At 61.6% G+C, this 19,158-nt stretch overlaps 2 protein-coding genes and 1 long non-coding RNA gene across 5 annotated transcripts in view; 2 read left to right on the plus strand and 1 right to left on the minus strand.

The window, feature by feature from the left end:
* Positions 1–1,295, plus strand: part of TUBGCP2 (tubulin gamma complex component 2) — a 31,355-nt gene extending 30,060 nt beyond the window's left edge. Inside the window, exons 17-18 of the mRNA XM_014856869.3 lie at positions 555–718; positions 845–1,295. Of these exons, the coding sequence (XP_014712355.1) occupies positions 555–718; positions 845–980 (300 nt within the window). The 3' untranslated portion in view covers positions 981–1,295. The remainder of the gene's footprint in view (positions 1–554; positions 719–844) is intronic.
* LOC139046598 (uncharacterized) overlaps positions 1–4,916 on the minus strand; it is a 25,443-nt gene extending 20,527 nt beyond the window's left edge. The window contains exons 1-3 of one of the 2 annotated variants that reach the window (XR_011506845.1): positions 4,778–4,916; positions 2,919–3,042; positions 2,539–2,669 (exon numbers count right to left, since the gene is read on the minus strand). This is a non-coding gene — a long non-coding RNA (uncharacterized lncRNA). Of the gene's footprint in view, positions 1–2,538; positions 2,670–2,918; positions 3,043–4,777 lie in introns of those variants that run through there. The other variant, XR_011506848.1, reaches the window with a different exon arrangement.
* On the plus strand, positions 3,206–17,765 carry ADAM8 (ADAM metallopeptidase domain 8). 2 transcript variants are annotated; one of them, XM_014856865.3, is made up of 23 exons: positions 3,206–3,384; positions 4,462–4,565; positions 5,923–5,999; positions 6,142–6,220; positions 6,305–6,381; positions 6,697–6,880; positions 7,224–7,286; positions 7,372–7,440; positions 7,805–7,974; positions 8,095–8,176; positions 8,477–8,625; positions 8,741–8,918; positions 9,186–9,275; positions 9,419–9,608; positions 9,704–9,785; positions 10,120–10,282; positions 10,825–10,902; positions 11,628–11,706; positions 12,659–12,770; positions 13,405–13,591; positions 14,051–14,116; positions 14,308–14,382; positions 16,865–17,765. In XM_014856865.3, exons 1-23 carry the CDS (start codon positions 3,339–3,341, stop codon positions 16,913–16,915), a joined length of 2,451 nt encoding a protein of 816 aa, XP_014712351.3. In that variant the 5' UTR covers positions 3,206–3,338; the 3' UTR covers positions 16,916–17,765. The 2 variants fall into 2 exon arrangements, 1 of the variants encoding a protein (XP_014712351.3); XR_006513894.2 differs by having other exon boundaries at positions 3,224–3,384; positions 13,405–13,647.
* The last annotated feature ends 1,393 nt before the right edge of the window (positions 17,766–19,158 follow it).

The following is a 19,158-nucleotide window of genomic DNA, read 5'->3' on the forward strand; positions in this document are numbered from 1 at the left end:
GAGCCGCAGGGATGCCCCGTAGAGCGGGTGAGGAGGGTCCGTGGGGACGCCCAGCAGAGGGCCTGGCGCTTAGCAGGCACGGGGCCATGGGCCTCGCTGTCAGCACGATAAGGATCCATTCTTAACTAGAAGTGTCAGGTGGCTCACCGGGTGCAGGCATGTGTCCTTTCATGGGCACGGATGGGGGGCATGGGCCCGGTGGCACCAGCTCCAGTTATGGAGGTGCCCAGGCACTGTCCCACGTCCCCAGTCCGTTCCCCTTGCTGAGAGGAGGCCAGGAGAAAACAAGCGATAGCCTGAAAACCTGAGCTTCGGAAAGGAAACCCAAGGTTCCATGTGGCGGTAGGTGCAGGGCGCCAGCAGCCCAGTCGTGTCTCTATGTCCTGTGGTCTCAGGAACTTTAAGATGCTGTAATTTTTACGTTTATCACACGAAAACTTCCTGAAACCCATTCTTCTATTAAAAAAAGGGGGGGAGAAGGACAGCTGAGCCGTTGGAGAGTCGTGCCGAGACCCAGGGGCCAGGCCGGCTCATGACGCTAATGTGTCTTCCAGTACCTGGCCGAGCACGTGGACGCTCCTCAGCTGGCCTCCAGCTTCGAGGCCACCATCAATAAGTTTGATAAGAACTTCTCAGCCTACCTGCTCGACCTTCTGGCCCGACTGAGCATCTACAGCACCAGCGACTGCGAGCAGGGCATGGCCAGCGTCATCTCCAGGTGGGTGGGCAGCTCTCCACCCACGCCACTGCCCGTCATGGTCCCCACCCCGCTCACTGCAGGCCCGGGCCTCCCTCGCTCTCCCGCCCCTCTGCTCTCTCACCTCCACCCCTGTCTTCCCCACAGGCTCGACTTCAATGGCTTCTACACGGAGCGCCTGGAGCGCCTGTCTGCAGAGCGGAGCCAGACGGCAGCCCCTCAAGTGCCCATTCCACGTGGCCCCCCCGCACCAGCACCCAGGGTGGCCGTGGCCGCACAGTGAGGCCCTCAGGGCCCTACCCCCTCCCCAACTGAAGGAAGGACGTAGGTGCTGGCAGTGCTACGGAGGAATACATTCAGGGTTTTTAGTCAGATATTCCTGAAACACGTGTGTTGTGTGTTGTCAGCATTTAAACATGAAGCCTGGGTGTTGTCTGCGCTCAGCTCATCCCGGCTCCCAGGGCCGTGTTTCGCTTTGGACCTGCGCCCAGACCAGAGCAGTGTCTGTGGCCTTGCTGCTCTGCTCTCTTAAACAGAGCAGCTTCCCTCTCTGTGATTTTTTTTCTTTGGTCTCAAATAAAGACAAAGTGAAAGAAAACATGTGGCATTTGAGCAACATCAAAATAATTGTTTAGGTGCTGTGCAGGGGACGAGGTCTGGGCCTGGTGTCACGTGTCCACACCTGGTCCAGGTGAACGGGGCTGGACTCCCTGAAGTCAGCAGGAGTCCCTCCGACCATGGGCTGGGTTTTCTCTGGGCGCTAGGGGGCAGCACAGCCCCTGGTCCTGCAGCCTGGCCGGGGCTGGAGAGCATGCGTCATGAGGCCCAGCCTTGTCCTACAGGAGCAGAGGTGGCGGGCCACGCCCCGCCCCTCAGGCCTGTGGTTTGCCCCCTTGGCGGTCACCTGCCCTCCTTGTGCCCACCTTCCTGACTCAGCAGCGGGTAGCACAGCCAGCCCTGGGTGTGCTGCCTCAAATACCTCCGTGCCCCTGCACGGTTCTCTCCACCAAGCTTCCCTTCCTGCCAGTTTTCATGTGTGTCACTTTCGAACTTCTGACCACTTGCTCCAGAGGCCTCCTTGGCGGGCAAGAAGCAATGAGAACTTGGCTGCACAGACAGGTCCCCCCCGTGGGTGTTAGCGTGCACGGGAGCACCGCAGAGCTGGGGGCGCGACTCTCAAGCTGCAGACGGCTTCCTCTTCTGATGTGCAGCGTGTGCAGACAGGACTGTGAGCAAGCAAGCATGCTTATCTGCCAGCCAGAGTTGCCACAGAGTCACGGCATTGTGCAAGCAGCAGACTGAGCAGAGGAGCCTGCTGGCCCTGAGGCCCAGATCCCTGTGTCCCTGTCATGGGCTCTGGGCAGCATACCTTCCCACTACACCAGGTTGCAGGTGGTGACGGCAGGAGGGGAATGTCTAGCACCTGCTGGTCGCTGGTGGGATGACTTAGGTGGGTCATGTGGGCCGAGAGGGGTTCCTGCGTCCTGGGCAGAGCTCTGCGGGCTGCGCTCTCCTGGCTGCTAATGCTGAGTCCCTCTTAGTTGGCTGCGCCCAGGCGGTCTGGTCAGCTCATGCGAAGCCTGTACATTCACAGCGGCTTTTGTTGTTGCCTCTATAGGACATGTTGCCTTTGAACTTTTGCTTCAAATAACTTGGAACATGTAATTGGGAAAGAGAAGCAAAGTTGCCAGGAGGGTTTGGGAGTCACGTAGCATCATTTTATAAGATCACGTATAAGCTCGGAGACAGAAGCCTTAGCGGCCCCAGCACCAACTCTCCTGTCACCTCTGCTGGAGAACCCCAGAGTCCGGTTAGCCCCTCTTGGGTTTTTCGTTTTATCCATTCACTTGGGGAAAGTTATGGTCCATTGAACTTTGACCTCTGGTCTGGAACTGCCTCTGGGTACCACACTCTCTCACCTGAGATCTTGACGTGTTCTCATGTCCGGCTCTCCCAGGAAGTGTGTCCAGAACTATGAAGGGCAAACCTGCTTGGTTCAGCCACAGGAGGCATGGTTTCCCCGGTGACAGGGACCCACCAGGAGAGGCCTGGGTGTCAGGCCAGTGTGGGGATGGTCCCACCCCGCAGGGCAGGGTGAGGTACCAGTGGGCAGGCACAGTCCCACCTGAAGCCCCCAGGCAGCCTTTCAGAGTCACTTCCCCTCCAAGGCCCCAGGCCCACCACCTCCCGCCAGCAGGACCCGGGAGCCTGGTCTCCTAACCTGCACAGACAGGATGCACGGTTGTAGAGAGGGGCCCGGTCAGTCTGTTCACCTCTTCCCTAGGTTAATTGGTCCACAGTTATGAAGACTTTTCCATGTGCTGGACCCTAGACTGTCCAGGAGCCTATAGGGAACCAGAGATAGACACAGGAACACCTTTGAGCCACAGGAGGGAGGACGCTCCCTCAGGTGCCTGCAGACCCCGCCCCAGCCCCGCCCCCCCGGTGTCGGATTGGCGGTGGCTGGGGGTTGGTGGCTGGGGCGGGGCTCGAGGGTTGAGCCTCCCAGCAGAGCGCAGGGACCACACCGTGTCCCAGAGCGCACAGAGCCACCTCTCGCTCCCGTTCCCATTCCTGCTCCGGTCCCCAGACCCCCAGACCCCGGCCCCGGACGACCGACCCCTGTCCACATCCCCTGGCCATGTGTGGCCTTGGGCCCTGGCTGCTGGGCACGCTGTGGCTGCAGGGTGAGTGCTGGGTGTGGCTCTGGCCCAGGTCTGAGGGGCCGCAGTCTGGGTGTTGGGTGGCCACCTGGCCTTCTGCAGCCCCGCCTGCTCTGGGCTGGTCTCTGGGGGTCGAGGGCGCAGAGGTGGTTATAGCGAGGAGGCCCCACTGGTGGACTGAAAGAACCTTCGAACGGGAACTGAGAGGAAGAGCGCTGCGGGGGGTGTTTCCTGAGCTTGTGTGGGGACTAGGGCTGGGGCCGAGTAGAGTGGAGGGCCAGCCAGCGGCTCCAGTCTGCCCCGGGGCCCTGGGGTGATTGCCCATACTACGAGTGCCACCAGCTGGGCAGGGACGGGCGAACCCAGCAGCAGTGGTCTGGAGATGAGGGTGGAGGGCGCCTCAGGCGGTGGTGTAACCTCTGGCCTGGGGAGGATGAGTGTCCTGCTGGTCCTGGCCCCACCCCGGCTCCTCAGAACCTCCTGGGCTGGAGGTGGCCAAGGGAGCAGCTGAGGAGGGGGCCATTTCCCGGGCAGGCGGGGCTGGGCTGGCCCTGGCCCAGCGCTCATTCCTGGGGGTTTGTGACAGAGACACGTTCACTAACATCTGAAAAGAGGGAGAGAAGAGTCCCCAGGGGTCTCTCCAGCGCTGGCCTCCGCTGTCTGTGGTGGGATGGGAGGGGTTTCTAATCTGGGCTGGGTGCACCACCTGTCAGACGCCATCGTGTGATCAGTTGAGATGAAAAGGCGTAAACTCTCCCCAAGGCCTGTGTCTCCTCGGGTCTGGGGAGGGACATCCGGCTCAGCCCTTGGCTCTGGGGGGAGCCGTCTGGGGGCAGCTGGGCAGCTCCTGGAAGGGCTGGCATGCGGGGCAGGATCTCTGAGCGCTACGGGGCACAGGTCTACCTGGCCCACCCAGAGCAAAGGTTCTGTGGCCTTTTTAAGCCCACCTGGGCCCGGGAGCCGGCTCTCAGGATCTCTCTGGTCCCCGAGTGTGCTGTCTGCAATTCCCCCAGATGAGGCAGGGCTGGCCCACAACGGGCCTGGGACAGGGACTCCCCTGGAGGGTGCCCTGCGCACCTGCTGACCCTCTCTCTCCCGCAGCGTTCGCCCCCAGCGCCCCCCTGCCCCATGTGGAACAGTACGAGGTGGTGTGGCCGCGGCGCCTGCCAGGACCCCGCGCCCGCCGAGCCCTGTCCTCCCACTTGGTAAGTCGGGGGGGGGGGGGCCTGGCATGGGGTCCCTAACTGGCTCCCAGAGCTGGTTTCCGTCTGTGAAAGGGATGGTAGTTCCCCGTGTGCCCGGCAGTTGTGAGGGGCCAGCCTTCCAGACTGAGGGCCGGGTGGGCTTCTGGGCTGTGTGCCCCGGGGGGGGGGCTCCCAGTCCACTTGGGCTGTTTCTTCCCCCACCCCCGCCTCACCTTTGTCCTGTGTCCTGCTTCTCTCTGGCCAGGGCCACGCCCTAGAGGGCCGTCCGCAGAGGGTGGGCACTGGGGGCTAGCCGGGGCTGCCCAGACTTCCTTTCAGGAACCTGCCGCGGGCCACTCCCCGCCCGCGGTCACTCCCCAGTTTCGCTAAATCAAATTCCTCTTAGCCGAGAGGGGATGGCTCACCCGGCGACACACCTCTGTGGAGCATTTGGGGCTGGGCTGGGTTTTCCCGGAGCTGCCTGGGGGCATTCCTGAGACTCACATAGGGGCGTTGGAAGGGTGTGCACCTGTGTGAGGAGAAGATGTGCCTGCGGGGGGCGGGGAGGGGCGCAGCCCTGACCTGACCTGGGGTAGGTGTGGGGGGGGCGGCGGGGGGAAGGGCTGTCTGCCGCCCTGGCCTTCACCCACCCTCTGGGCATAGCACATACTTGTCCCGAGGGGCCAGCAGGCCTGAGTGAGGGCTCTGTGGGCTGGGGGCTAGCTAGGGGCGCTTCCCGCTCAATCTCACACGCCCACCCCACCCCAGTGGAGCCCAGGGCCTGGAGGGATGGGCCTCTGGGTGGGGGAAGGTGCTGGTGCTGGAGGGGCTGGACTATCTGCTCTACTGCCTTGGTTTTAAGATTTCATTTTTCCTTTTTCTCCCCAAAGCCCCCCCCCCCCCCCACCCCCGGTACATAGTTGTGTATTTTTAGTTGTGAGTCCTTCTAGTTGTGCTATGTGGGATGCCGCCTCAGCATAGCTTGATGAGTGGTGCTATGTCTGCGCTCAGGATCTGAACGGGCGAAACCCTGGGCCTCCATGGCGAAGCACGAGAACTTAACCACTCGGCCACGGGGCCAGCCCCTGCTGCCTTGGTTTTAAGGGCTGCCTGTCAGGGGCCACGTCCCTCTCCTTGCTTCCTGGGGAAGGGACATCATCATTATCCTTGGATAGACAGGATGGGGAAACTGAGGCCTGAGGAGCCCAGTGTGGTTCTAGGTAGAGCTTCCGCCTGCCCAGGATCCCCTCCAGCCCAGCCTAGCCCTCTGAGAGGCTTTCGGTCCTGGGGTGCCCAGCTCCCCTCTGACCCCAGGTTTGAGGTGGGCATGGTCTGGGGCCGGGCCCCTCACCCTGGATCCTCCCTTTCCCTGGCTCAGGGCCTGTACCCAGAGAGTGTGAGCTACGTCCTTGGGGCCCAAGAGCACACCTTCACCCTGCACCTGCGGAAGAACAGGTGAGCAGGGGGCCCAGGCCCCACCCCTGCCCCAGCACACCTGTGTCCTTGCCTCAGGCTCCCTGGCCAGCCTCTCCTCCGGCTAGAGGCAGCTTCTGGGGGGAGCAGACAGGCCCCAGATGCCACAATGGATCTCTTCCAGGGACCTGGTGGGCTCAGGCTACACGGAGACCTACACGGCCGCCAATGGCTCCCAGGTGACGGAGCAGCTGCAGAGGCAGGTATGGTCCTGGGGGCCCTCCCGATGGCCGCAGTAGGGGGCCCTGGGAGCAGGGCCTGTGAACTCTGATGTCCTCCTCCCGCAGGATCACTGCTTCTACCAGGGCCACGTGGAGGGGCACCAGCACTCGGCAGCCAGCCTTAGCACCTGTGCTGGCCTCAGGTGAGTGCCACAGGCCTGGCTGGGCATGTCAGAATGTCAGGGCCATGGCGCTCCCCTCACTGTCAGAGAAGTAAACTGAGGCAAGAACCGGGCTGGACGTGGGCACACTTTTCTGCACTTGTAGAAGTTACAGGTTCCCCGAGCGTGAGGCTCCCACAGGCCCCTGGACAGTGTCCCCAGAACGTCTCAGTGCAGAGTGGGAGCCATGCCCTCGGTCACCTGAGGGCCTGCTGTCCTTCAGGGCTCCTGTTCCCCCAAGATGGACAGGCAGGGGGATGCACTAATTTGGAGCTGCCTGCTCCCCTCTGCTCTCAGGGGCTTCTTCCGGGCTGGCTCCACCGTCCACCTGATCGAGCCCCTGGATGGGAGCAGTGAAGAGGGACAGCACGCGCTGTACCAGGCACAGCACCTGCAGCAGAAGGCCGGGACCTGCGGGGTCAGCAACGCCAGCCTGGAGAACATCTTGGGACCTCGGGTCTTGGCAGCCTTCAGGCCCCGGGTGAGGAGGCCCCGGCCAGCCTCATCCCCTGTCCACTTGGGCCTGTGCACCCCCAGACGCCCCACGCACTCAGCGCAGTGAGGGTGCCACCTGCTGTGCCTGTAGTAAGTGGGCTGGTGTCTCCAAGCTGCCCCCTGAGTTGGTGGGCCCGGACCTGGCTTTGCCCGGCTGCTGCAGAGGCAGCACCTTCGTTTGCATGGGAGCCTCCTGGATGGCCCCCTACACTGAGTGGGATTGGGCGCCAGCTCCAGAGCCCGGGAGGTGGTCAGCGTGTGGCAACTCGGCTGGGGCCAGGAGGGCTGTGGCTGGGTTGGCTGACTCGCTTCTCGTCGCCGCTCCCCAGGATTGGCTGCCATACCGAGATACCCGCTACGTGGAGCTGTTTGTGGTCGTAGACAAAACAGAGGTACCTTGGGGTGGAGTGGGGCGGGGTGGGGTGGGGCAGGGGCAAGCTGCCAGATGCTGCAGCCTGAGGATCTGCTGTCCTACAGTTCCAGCAGGTGGGCAGCCGAGAGGCTGTGCGGACGAGGGTGCTGGAGGTGGTGAACCACGTGGACAAGGTGGGGTTCTGTCCACCCTGAGGGGGCATCCCCTCCCGTGGCTGCCAGGAGTTCCTCCCAAGACCCCTGGGCAGCACAGGTCCCTTCTGGACCGGGCATCACCCAGCCCATAAGAAACCCTGGTTGTGGAGGTGTGGGGGTGCCTGGAGAGTAGGAGATGGGTGACTGTGTGGGGGGCCAGCAGGTGGAACTGTCAGCCAGGGGAGGAGGGAGCTGGGATCTGTCCCAGCCTCCTGCCTGTGTCCCACTCACAGCCGACACTGCCTCTGCGGGCCCCAGGCCCAGCTTGCTCTGGGGTGGTCTCAGCCTCTTACCTGGCCTCACTGTCCTGGAGCCTGACCCAGGGGACTCCATCCTCTCGCAGCTTTATCAGGCACTGAATTTCCGCGTGGTCCTGGTGGGCCTGGAGATCTGGAATGACTGGGATAAGATCAAAGTCAGCTCGCAGGCTGACACCACGCTGGACAACTTCCTGGTCTGGCGGGCACAGGACCTGGTGAGACGACAGGTGCACGACAATGCGCAGCTCATCACGTGAGAGGCGGGGTGCCATCGCAGGGCACGTGGGTGGAGGGTCCCCTGGGGGAGGGCTTTGCGGGGACCAGGAGGGGCACTCAGGAGGTGTCCAGGTGCTGACACTGCTCTTGTTCCCAGTGGGGTCGACTTCACCGGGAGCACCGTGGGACTGGCCAGGGTGTCCACCATGTGCTCACAGGACTCGGGGGCTGTGAACCAGGTGTGGAGGGAACCCCGCCCAGGCTTGTGGGCTGCCGGGAGGGGAGCAGGCTGGGAGCTTGAGCTGAAACTCGTGAGGGGTGACCTCAGGGCTCAGCCCCACCTGCTTGACTCCAAGCTGTCTCCATGAGCACCCAGACGGCTGCCTCTTCCGGAGGATTCATCAATGCTTTTAGGTTGTAAGACATGTTGTTGGCAGGAAGTGACACCAAACCCCTCAGCCTTGTTTGGGGCAGTGTGGCTGGCAGGAAGGTGGATGGGCTGGGTGGGCGGCGCCAGCCAATGCAACCTCTCCCCGCAGGACAACAGCAAGAACCCCATCAGCGTGGCGAGCATCATGGCCCACGAGATGGGCCACAACCTGGGCATGGACCATGACGAGAACGTGATGGGCTGCTACTGCCCCATGCCGCAGGACAGCGGTGGCTGTGTCATGGCGGCCAGTATCGGGTGAGACTCGCCTGGATCCACCCTGGCTGAGGGCCAGCTGCACAATGGAGTGTCCTGGGGATGTAGGCGGCCTGCCCTCTGCTACCCTCCCCTGATGGGGATCCTCTTCCCTCAGTGTCAAGTTCCCCAGAATGTTCAGCCACTGCAGCCGGGCCAACCTGGAGATGTTCATGGAAAAGCCCCTGACAGACTGCGTGGTGAACGCCCCAGACCCTGACCGGCTGGTGGGCGGCCCTGTGTGTGGGAACGGGTTTGTGGAGCGCGGGGAGCAGTGCGACTGCGGGCCCCCCGAGGTACGGTGTCGCATGCCTGCCACTACGCTCTGTTCCCCACCAGGTGCCCCGCCCACATGCCCGTGGCCACATGTCAGAATACTCCTGTTCTCCTGTGACACCCACAGCTGCCCGTAGGGGACCCCATGGGAGGGAGCAGCTGTGGCCTCCCCATGGAGGCCTGGCCGGGTGGGCTGTGGAGGGAGGTAGGGTCCCCGGGTCTGCTCTGGGGCCTGGTGCTGCCCTGTGTGCAGCCCACTGCGACCTGTGCTGAACCCCTGCCCCCAGGACTGTCGGAACCAATGCTGCAATGCCACCACCTGCCGGCTGGCTGAGGGGGCTGAGTGTGCCCATGGTGGCTGCTGCCACGGGTGCAGGGTGAGTGCGGGGCCCCACCTCAGCTGTGCCCCGAGGGTGGCGCAGGGGGAGGAAGGTCCCAAGGACGCTGGTGACAAAGCAGTGAGCGAGGGCCTGTTTGGGTGCCCACTGGTCCCATGGTGAGCTTCGCTCCACTGGGCCAGGTGAAGCTGGCCGGTGAGGTGTGTCGCCCCCAGAAGGATGGCTGTGACCTTGAGGAGTACTGCGATGGCCAGCAGCCAGTGTGCCCGGAGGATGCCTTCCAGGAGAACGGCACGCCCTGCCCAGAGGGCTACTGCTATGATGGGAACTGCCCCACGCCAGCCCAGAGGTGCCGGGACTTGTGGGGGCCAGGTGAGGCACGTGTGAGTCCTGGCCGTGTGACCCACAGGCCTCCTGGGGTGGTTGCCCGTCCAGGCCTGTGGACTCACCTGCTCCTGGCCCTGCAGGGTCGTGGGCTGCCGCGGAGTTGTGCTACGCCCACAGCATCTCCCCAGGCTGCAAGAGCACTGTGCCCCTCGGCTCCAGCAGGTGAGCGTCTGGCTGTGTCCCGATTCCCCCATGTCCAGGCACAGGACGGGGCCGCCCACAAGGGTCCTCTGACAAAGGAGTCCAGGGGCTCGGTCCACCCTGCCTTCCAGGCCCCAGGCCTGAGCGTACTGCCCTCATGGGAGGGACAGTGGGTTACTGTGGCTTGGGGGCGTGGATGTCCATCTGCAGGTCCTAGGGGTGTGGAAGCACTGTCAGCGGACCCCACAGCCTGTCCAAGGTCCTAGGCCTCATCTTCTGCATTCCACGGGTCCCCCAAGTGTGGTCAGCAGGAGCCCCAGCAGAGCTGGCACCACACATGTCCCTCTGTCTGCAGGGTCAACAAGTGTGGCACCCTATACTGTCAGGGCGGGCAGAAGCCCCCAGAGCGGACTTCCTGCACCTTCGTCTACCGCTCGTCCACTTGCCAGGCTCTTGGGCTGGATGGCGGCATGGGGTACGAGCAGGTGCCCGAGGGCACCCAGTGTGGTGAGGGGAAGGTGAGTATCAGGGCCTCCAGTGGGCGCGTGGCCGGCTGTGGCTTTCAGGGGCTCCCCAGGGCTGTGACCCAGATGTGAGCCCGACGTGCCCCAGGCAGCCGTCAGGCTGCTGGAGGCCCAGGTTCTGGACGCGTGTCCCACATGGGCGAGCTCACGTGGTCCCAGGCAGGCAGTGGCAGCTGGAAGAGGGCTGAGGGGAGGACTCCCCTGTGTTCTCAGTGGAAACTCAGAAGGCGGGCGCAAAGGGAGGCGCCGGAGAGGCCAGTCCTCAGTTAACGTGAAGACCTTAATGTTCTACAAGCCCCCCAGGGGCCAGATGGAGCCGGTCTCTGTGGCCCTGGTGCCAACAGTGGGTTGGCCAAGGCTGGCCAGCGGTTGGGCTGCAGACGAGGCCATCCTGGGTGTGGTGGCCATGGCCCACCCTCTTGAAGCTCACCCTGCAGGTTTGGGGTCAGCTTCGGCTGGTGGGAGAGAGTGGGTGGGCATGGGCTTCAAGCAGGAGTCTAGAGTGGCTGCCTGAGGAGACCCCCACTGCTCTCCAGGTTTGCTGGAAAGGACACTGCCAGGACTTCCATGTTTACAGATCCAGAGACTGCTCTGCGCGGTGCAGCGACCATGGGGTACGTGGACCTAGGGGACAGCCTGCCACTGGCGCTTTGGGGTTGGAGTCCAGTAGGCTGCATTTGGGACGAGCCCAGGTGGACAAAGGCAGAGGCCAGCACCCAGGAGCTGTGCCAGGAGCTACCAGGGCCTCTTGGGCCTGGAGCTGGCTAGGATCTGGGCATCCGTGGGGGCATTGAGGCCCAGGGCGGTCCTGGTACTGGTGGATGTGAGGGCTGGGGCTGGTCAGACTTGAAATGTTCTATTTGAGATGTGGGCAGTGTGTTCAGGTCTTAGTAACCTGTGCTGTGATGTTGGGAAAGTCAGAGCCACCAAGAGCTTGAAACAAGGGGCTGGAGCCCCCCATCTCAGGGAGGGGGCTGAGCTCGAGGACAGCCCACCGTGAAGCTGGCCTGTGCCTGCGCCATGCTTGCGTTGCTTGGAACGCCCTGTGGCATTTGGTAGAGCCCTCCATAATCCGGTCAGCCTGTCGCATGCCCCCAGATGAGGGGCTGCTGCTGTCAGCACGCCTGCTGGGGCCCATGCCGGGGGGTGGCAGCCCTGGGCAGTAGAGTAGGGCTCGAGGATGAACCCAACTGTCCTCCATTGTGAAGGTCATGGCAGAGCCCTTGCAGGCCTGAGGGCAGGCCTGGTGACTCGGAGGAGCAGATGGCGCCTAGGGGGTGCTGGGCGGTGCAGCAGACGGAGGGTCTGGAGGCCCAGCCTGACTCCTGCTTGCCCCCAGGTGTGCAACCACAAGCAGGAATGCCAGTGCCAGCCGGGCTGGGCCCCGCCCTACTGCGCAGAGCGGCTGGCCAACACAGGTAGGGTCCAGACCACTCCAGGGGCCTCCCACCCGCACAGACTGATGGAGTCTGGCTGGGGCTCATGCCTTTTCTTGACCTCCTGGGCAGGGCTGAGAAGGAAGCTGTGTGCCCCCAAACCAAGAAGGGCATTGTATTTTTTTTTTAAGATTTTATTTTTCCTTTTTCTCCCAAAGCCCCCTGGTACATAGTTGTGTATTTTTAGTTGTGGGTCCTTCTAGTTGTGGCATGTGGGATGCCGCCTCAGCATGGTTTGATAAGCGGTGCCATGTCCACGCCCAGGCTTTGACCCGGTGAAACCCTGGGCCACCAAAGCTGAGTGCAGAAACATAACCACTCTGCCACGGGGCCAGCCCCAGCGGGGCATTATTAAAATGCAGGTTTGCAGCCCCTTAGGCATTCTGACCCCACTGGTAGAGGGCGGGGCCCAGGAGCCAGTGTCCGCACTTCTGCCCTACCTGAGAAGGGAGACCATGCTAGACGGAGGGGCGGGGGAGCAGTGACAGGACAGCACTGGCTCTTTGGCCCGGTCCCTGGCCCTCTCCTGGGCCCGGGAACCTCAGAGCCACCCACCTCAGGTGTCTTCCTCCCTAGTGGCCGCTGAGCATGCGGCTGTTGACAGCACCACCAGCCTCCAGGGCGTGGCCGGGCCACACCGGCGTGATTGTGGGCCTGGGGCCACCTGCCACCAAGCCCTCTGACCTGTCACCTGAGAGCCCGGAGCACTGGTGTAAAGTACCAGGTCTCAGTGCCAAGGGTCCTGAGATGGCCATTGGTGGTAGGGAGGGGCCCAGGGCTCTATGTTCTCAGCACAGCAAATGGGGACCCCGAGAAAGGCACCCCACTCAGCCTCAGGTCAGCTGGGCAGGGGCTGCATCACCCAAGGGTTCTCCCAGCCCCACTACCTGGCACCGGGTCCAGCCCTTGACACCTGGCCTTGTGTGCCCCACAGCGTCGTGGAGCCTCCTGATGGTGCTGGTGCCCGTGGTGCTCCTGGTGGCTCTGGGGCTCATCCTGGCATGTGTGGTCATCTACTGCAAGCACTGTAGGACTGCCCAATGGAGGTGAGAGCATGGAGGGGTTGCCAAATGCCCCTGTGCGCAAGGAGCACTTCCCCAGCTCACACTATTGGGAAACAACCTGCTGCTGTCTGAGGAAGAAGAATCAGCAGGTCCCACAGAAGGGCTGGGGGCCGTGGGGCCCTCGCTCTGAGCCCCCTGCCTCTCGCTGAGGCGGGAACAGGTGACAAGTTTGGTGACAGGTTGGGGATGTGGTAATCCCAGAGGGAGGGCCCCCACACAGACCTGAGCCCAATCAGAGCCCACACACTTGGGATGACGTGGGCTTGAGGAAGCTGCCCCTATCACCAGATGCCCTCCACGGGCAGCTGCATTCTGACCCTACTGTGGGTGCTTGCTCTGTGGGCCCTCGACACCTGGGCCAGCCACAGCAGGACTCACTTGCCAGCGGCCTCTGGGCAGCTCGCCCTGGCCCAGCTGGACCCCAGAGCCAATGGGGTCCAGGACACATGAAGCTGCCTCTCCCTCTTAGTGTGGCTGTGGCTGGCACACAATGCAGGGGCCACTGTAGCTGAGAGGGACCCTGGCCAGGCCAGGGGACCCCATGCCCAGGAGCCCTCGAGTCCCTTGGCTGAACCCTGAGGCCAGGACGTGCTAATCTGTGTCACTTTCTCCCCAGGAACGTGGCGTCGAAGACCAACATGGGGCTCTCCAACCCCACGTTCCACGAGGGCAGCGGCACGCCAGCAAAGGGCAGGGCTCCGGCCTCTGCCACAGGCTCCCCAGAGGCAATTCCTACCACCGACCCCAACCAGCCCCCGAGTCCCAAGGCTTTCACAGTGACCCCAAAGCAGCCGCCCGCTGCTGTAAGCGCCAGCCGTCCCTGATGGGCTCCCTGGGCCAACCCCAAATCTCATGCTAGGTGCGACACCTGGGGACTCAGGGCAGCTGCCACCAGCACCCTGTTTAAAGGCAGAAATGAGGCTTTAGGATGGGGAGACTGAGGACTACAGTGAGCCAGTGACAGAACTGGAGTCTGAACTTGAATCTGGGGCTCTTGGCCTCCGCAGCATCCCTCTGAGGACAGTTTTGAGGCCCAGACACCCTCCATTGCTGCCCAGCACCTCCGTGTGTCCACACAGCTGAGGGATGTGGGGGTCACATCCTGGGCTCAGGGCCCTGTGGGCGCACACACAGGGCCTTATTCTCCCTCCTCTGGGAGAGGCAGGAACATGGGGTCCTGAGCTGGGGGGCAGCTCTGTACCTGGGGCTCCCTGGAGGCGACCACCCTGTGAGACCCAGGCTCATGGCCCTGTTCCCTGCAGACCCCCGCTGCCGCGTCCAGCCTACCCTTCACAGTTCCCGTGTACACCCGGAAGTTCCCAGACCAGGTGAGCCATGGTGGGGCCAGCAGACAGGCCTTCTAGAGGATGCCAAGTGGGTCTGGGGAGGCGGAGGGCCGGGGGCTGGACTTCGTGGGTCCGGGACCCCAGGGTAGCTGCTGGCTTGGAAGGCTGATCATCTGGGCCCAGGAGGACATTGAACCCTCGGGCGAGTCCTGACTGCCCCTCCCTCCCGCCAGCTCCGACCAGCTCCTCCTGCCAAGCCCCGACCAGCTCCTCCTGCTAAGCCCCGCGCAGAGCTGAAGCCCAAGCAGGTGAGACCAACCCCCGCTCCCCAGCTGTACCTGTGCCTTTCCTCCGCCACAGGGCCCCTCTTGGGCCAGACCCCTGGCTGACCCACAACCTGAGCCCCACAAGACGAGGGAGTGAAGGGGGCTGAGGGGTCTCGGGGGGCTCAGGGGAGCTCTGGGGGCTGAGGGGGCCTCTGTGGGGTGAGGGGGGCTCTGGGGGCTGGGAAGCCTCTAGGGGGTGAGGAGGTGTCAGGGGGCTCCAATGTAGCCCCCCTTTGATGTGAAGCTTTAGAGGTTCTGGAGAGATCCCTCCCACATATGAGTCACTGGAGCCTGTTGAGTCACAGCTCAACTTGCAGGCGCCCCTGCAGTGTGGGGTCCCGTTCCCCAGCAGAGCTCCCATCTTTGGGGTCACCTGGGAGTCCCTTCCAGCCAATGCTGAGGTCTGGCCCTGGCTGGTCTCCTCCAGTGCTGGGAGCCCCCTGAGGCCCTGGACAGACCTTCTTTGCCTCCCGGCAGGCGGCTGACCCAGCTGCTTCTGGAGAACTGGGGGTGGCAGGAAGGGGCGTGGCAGCACGAGGTAGTGAAACAGGTTGGCCCCCCTCCTGGCACCCTGTGGGGGATCACTGTGTCACCAGGGATGTTGACTCATCGTTCGGTTGCGGTGGTGCCGGCGGTTTCTCTGCTGTAAAGTCCCCGTCTTCCCTGTGTAGTTATCGTCTGGGAGGGACTTTGAGATGCTAATCTGATTAGTTCTTGAACTATGACCCGCAGTGTCTGCAGCCACTGGGGGCTTCTTGCCTGCAACAAACATTACTGCAGGGTTTGCTTAATAGAGATTCTCTATCTCTCTTTCCTTTTTAACTTTTATTTTGAACAAATTTTAATCTTATGACAATTTGCAAAAATAGTCGTTTTGACAGGCCAAACGGGGTCAGGGTGGGCAGAGAGGTTTCCGGCCAAGGATGTGGTGATAGCTAGGCAAAGGCTACAAGGGAATTGTGCTGGCCTGAGGTCCTGACTGCTCAGTAGGATCCTTCTAAGGTACTGAAAACTACAAGTGCTGCCCCACCCAGGCGTCCCAGGGTGCAGGACGGTGCGGCCAGGCAGCACCAGGGCTCTGCAGGCGGCTTTCCTCCTCCACCCCAGGTCCCCACTGCCCTGGGAAAGCCAAAATGGAAATTTTACTAGTTCATTCTTGGCTTTTAACTTCCAAAGACCCACATTCTGGCTTTAAGAGCTTTTCATGGGTATGGGGGGAGGGGGACCCTGAGGGAGAGAGCAAGGTGGTGAGACAGGTTGGGGCCGATCCCGGAACTGGGGGCTCTGCCGCATTTGAGTCTCATTCTGCCTGCAGTGGCAGCCATGGGTGTGTGTTTGGGGTGGTGTTTGGGGGACTCTTCTGTAGAGAGCTCAGCAAAGAGAAACCTGCAGGCTGGTCTGGAGCAGAGCAGAGCACTATTACTGCACAAAATTGGGGTTCTCTTGCCCGATGTGCATTTAAAAAACCAATTAATTATGGCATCTTTGGGAAAAGAAAACAACTTTATTCTGAGAGATCAATCTGCAGGGAGACAGGGGGCGTGTGGTCTCAGCTCTGTCTCCCTGGTCCAGGGCTGGGGGCACAATTTATGGGATGACGGGGAGGCGGTCTGAAGTGTGGAGATAGATGATTGGAGGTGAGGAGAAGTGAGGTAGTTGCTGATCTGCACAAGTGTAGTCAAGCTTCGTGCCTCTTCATATGATGCATGTTCACAAAATGGCGACATTACCATGATCTGAGCATGGAGTTTTTGGCTTCTTGACATCAAAAAGGTTACTTATTGAGCATTTGCACAGGCCCAGTTGATGGGCTTGTGGTCTCACTCGGCCTAAACTGGACAAGGGGTCTCAGTTCCTGAAAGACCACTCTTAATTACTCTGTTGATAAGATGGGGTCAGTTGAACTGGTCCTGGAGGGTCTGCGGTGACAGCACCTGGGAGCTTTGCTAGAAGGTGCTGAGGAAGGTGGTGTCTGGCATGGCCTGGACCAGTTAGGTTGTCCACTGTCAGCTATGTCTGCCTCTTCCCGGGTTGTCAAGCCAACCTCCACGTCCCCAGTGCCACCAGTCAAGCCTGGGCCTGGAGGGGCCAACCCTGGACCCATTCAGGTAAGTCCCTCACACAGAGGGCACAGGGCAGCAGAGTGATCTGTCTTCCCCCATAGGCTGACTGGCTCTGCCCAGAGAGGTTGAATGTCTGCTGTATACTGTCAGCACTTTTCAGTGATTGCTGGCTCTGCTGGCGGTTACTTTGTCCTTTTCTCCTGCCAGTGTAAGTGAGAAAATCATTTTTTAGTGTTAGCTGTTGACATTGTGACTGTCACTGCCGGCTATCACTGTGCAGGGCCACTGTACTGTTCAATGAACTGGGAATCCACATTTTAAGAAATGTAAAAGGAAATAGATTCAGTTGTGCTCTTTGTAGCAGATGCTTTTTAACATCAGTTCTTTTTTCCTCCTCCCAGGGAGTTGTTGGTTCAAAGGTTGCTCTGAAACCCACAGTCCAGAGGAGGTGATGGAGCTCAGCACGCCCTGGCTGGGAATCTGCGCCCGTCTGGAAGTTGCCTATTGTTCATGCTGAAGGAGCTGTGTGAGCCTCGCATCCAGCAGATGCAGCCAATTGGCCCCAGCCCTGGGTGCCCCTCCTCAAGGGGCTGGGTCCAGCGCAAGAAGTCTTAACAGAAGAGCCAACTCCTCATGGCCAAGGTCGCTGGTCACAGCCCAGGCTCACAGTCCTGGGCTGAGGACTCTCAGTCTGCGTTGTTCCTGACCTCAGGAATGCACCACCTGAGAGGCTCAGTTATTACCTCCTCAGCCACTTTGGCCACGCTTAGCTCCACAGGTCAGCGGCACGGCTGCTGTGCCATGTGCCTGCAGGTCTGGACGGCCACTGCTGCCTCTTCTGGTTCTCCGGAAACCTCAGGTGCACATTCTGCACGGCTGAAAACTTAAATCAAAATTTTGTATTTTATGATTAAATTATTAATCAAGTTCTAAATGACGGGAGACTTTTTTTAGATCAATGGAAAATGGTGCATGTGAAACAACAGAATTCAATTTATAAGTTTTAAGGGTCCAGGGGCCGGCCCGGTGGCGCAACGGTTAAGTTTGCACGTTCTACTTCTGCGGCCCGGGGTTCGCTGGTTTGGAACCCAGGTGTGGACGTGGCACCGCTTGACAAGCCATGCTGTGGTAGGTGTCCCACATATAAAGCAGAGGAAGATGGACACGGATGTTAGCTCACAGCCAGTCTTCCTCAGCAAAAAGAGGAGGATTGGCAGCAGATGTTAACTCAGGGCTAATCTTCCTCAAAAAAAAAAAAATTTGAGGGTCCAATGCTTGTTAAAATAAAATGTATATTGTAAATGGACAGTGTCAAACTTTTTACCTTTTCTCCCTAGACTTTGTCATAAGCCTCTTATATTACACAGTCCCAACGCACAATGTGGACGGCCTGCCGACCATAGGCTCCGCGCGCTGGCATCTCAGCCCCGCCTCTGGCCCCCACCACCTGCCCGGCGCCCCGCCCCTTCCGGCCCCGCCCTCGGTCTCCTGGCAACGGCCCCACCTCCTGCCTATGCCCCGCCCCTTCCGGCCCCGCCGCCTGGCGCCCTCCGCGGCCTCTACGCCTGGCTGCACGGGCTCCCGTTCAGCCGCCCCAAGCGCCACCTGGCCCGGGACTTCAGCGACGGCGGTGAGGGCGAGCTGCCGCGCGGGGGTCCTCGCGGGCGGGCGGCCCGGGGGGCAGCGCCGCGGGCCGTCGTCAGCTGGGCCGGCGCGCCCCCCGCTCGCAGGGAGTGGCCCACGGTCGCCGCTCCCGGCAGAGCGCCCCGAGCGGGGACCCCGGAGCAGGGCAGGGGCTCGACGGACCGGCGGGATGGGGGAAACTGTGGGGCCAAGATACTGGCAGCGGCGGCTCCAGGAGGGGGGACGTGGGTCCAGCTCTCACAGCCCTCCCGCTGCGGCACCACACCCCGGGGACTCCCCCAGGACTCAGAGGCCACGGGACAGTGACACGTGAGGACACAGGGATTCTGAGCCGGCCAGCCAGGCTCACCTTGCGCACCCTCACCCCCAGTGATGCTAGCGGAGATCGTGAAGCACTTCTACCCCCGGCTCGTGGACCTGCACAACTACATCCCCACGTGCAACACGGACCAGAAGCTCAGCAACTGGAGCGTTCTCAGCAGGCAGGGCGGGTGGGCTGGCAGGCGGCAGGACTGCTGCGCTCAGGCCAGCACAGGCTTTCTGGCTCCCTGCCTTTCCTGGTTGGACTCCCCACTCCTCATTCTCTAAGGCCCTCCCTCCAAGGCAGGCTGGGCGGGCAGCCTCCCCCTACACCCCTCGCCTCTGAGACAAGTTCTCAGGCTGTTTTCTTGCTGTGGGTTTCCCTGACAGCCTTGTCAGTGTTGTGTTCCTGTCCACCAGAATCTCACCATCAACCTGGGGTTCCTGGGGGCTCCTCACCAAGAGGACAGCACTGGTCGGCTTGAGACCTGCTCACCAGGGCATCAGTCCTGCCTTCTGACTGTGTCCAGCCCATGCTGACCACACTTCTCACTCACCAGTAATTCTGGGTGCCAGGCTCTGTTCCAGGCACAGCAGACACAGCAGTGAACAGGCCCCTGCCCTCGCGGAGCTGAGAGTTTAGTGGGAAGACAGATAAAGAGGGAGAAGTAACCAGTGTCAGGTGTAATGAGTGATATGAATTGAAGGACGAGGCTGGGTCCCTGAGGAAGTGAAAGTGAGGAGAATGAGA

This window comes from Equus asinus, chromosome 2 (assembly GCF_041296235.1).
Source record: "Equus asinus isolate D_3611 breed Donkey chromosome 2, EquAss-T2T_v2, whole genome shotgun sequence".
NCBI lineage: Eukaryota > Metazoa > Chordata > Mammalia > Perissodactyla > Equidae > Equus > Equus asinus.

Excerpts from the sequence above, each read along its gene's own strand:
- ADAM8 (XM_014856865.3), top strand. The coding sequence starts at position 3,339 with ATGTGTGGCCTTGGGCCCTGGCTGCTGGGCACGCTGTGGCTGCAGG. Across the intron at positions 6,221-6,304 it reads CGGAGCAGCTGCAGAGGCAG|GATCACTGCTTCTACCAGGG; the intron begins GTATGGTCCTGG and ends CTCCTCCCGCAG. Across the intron at positions 8,919-9,185 it reads GCGACTGCGGGCCCCCCGAG|GACTGTCGGAACCAATGCTG; the intron begins GTACGGTGTCGC and ends CCCTGCCCCCAG.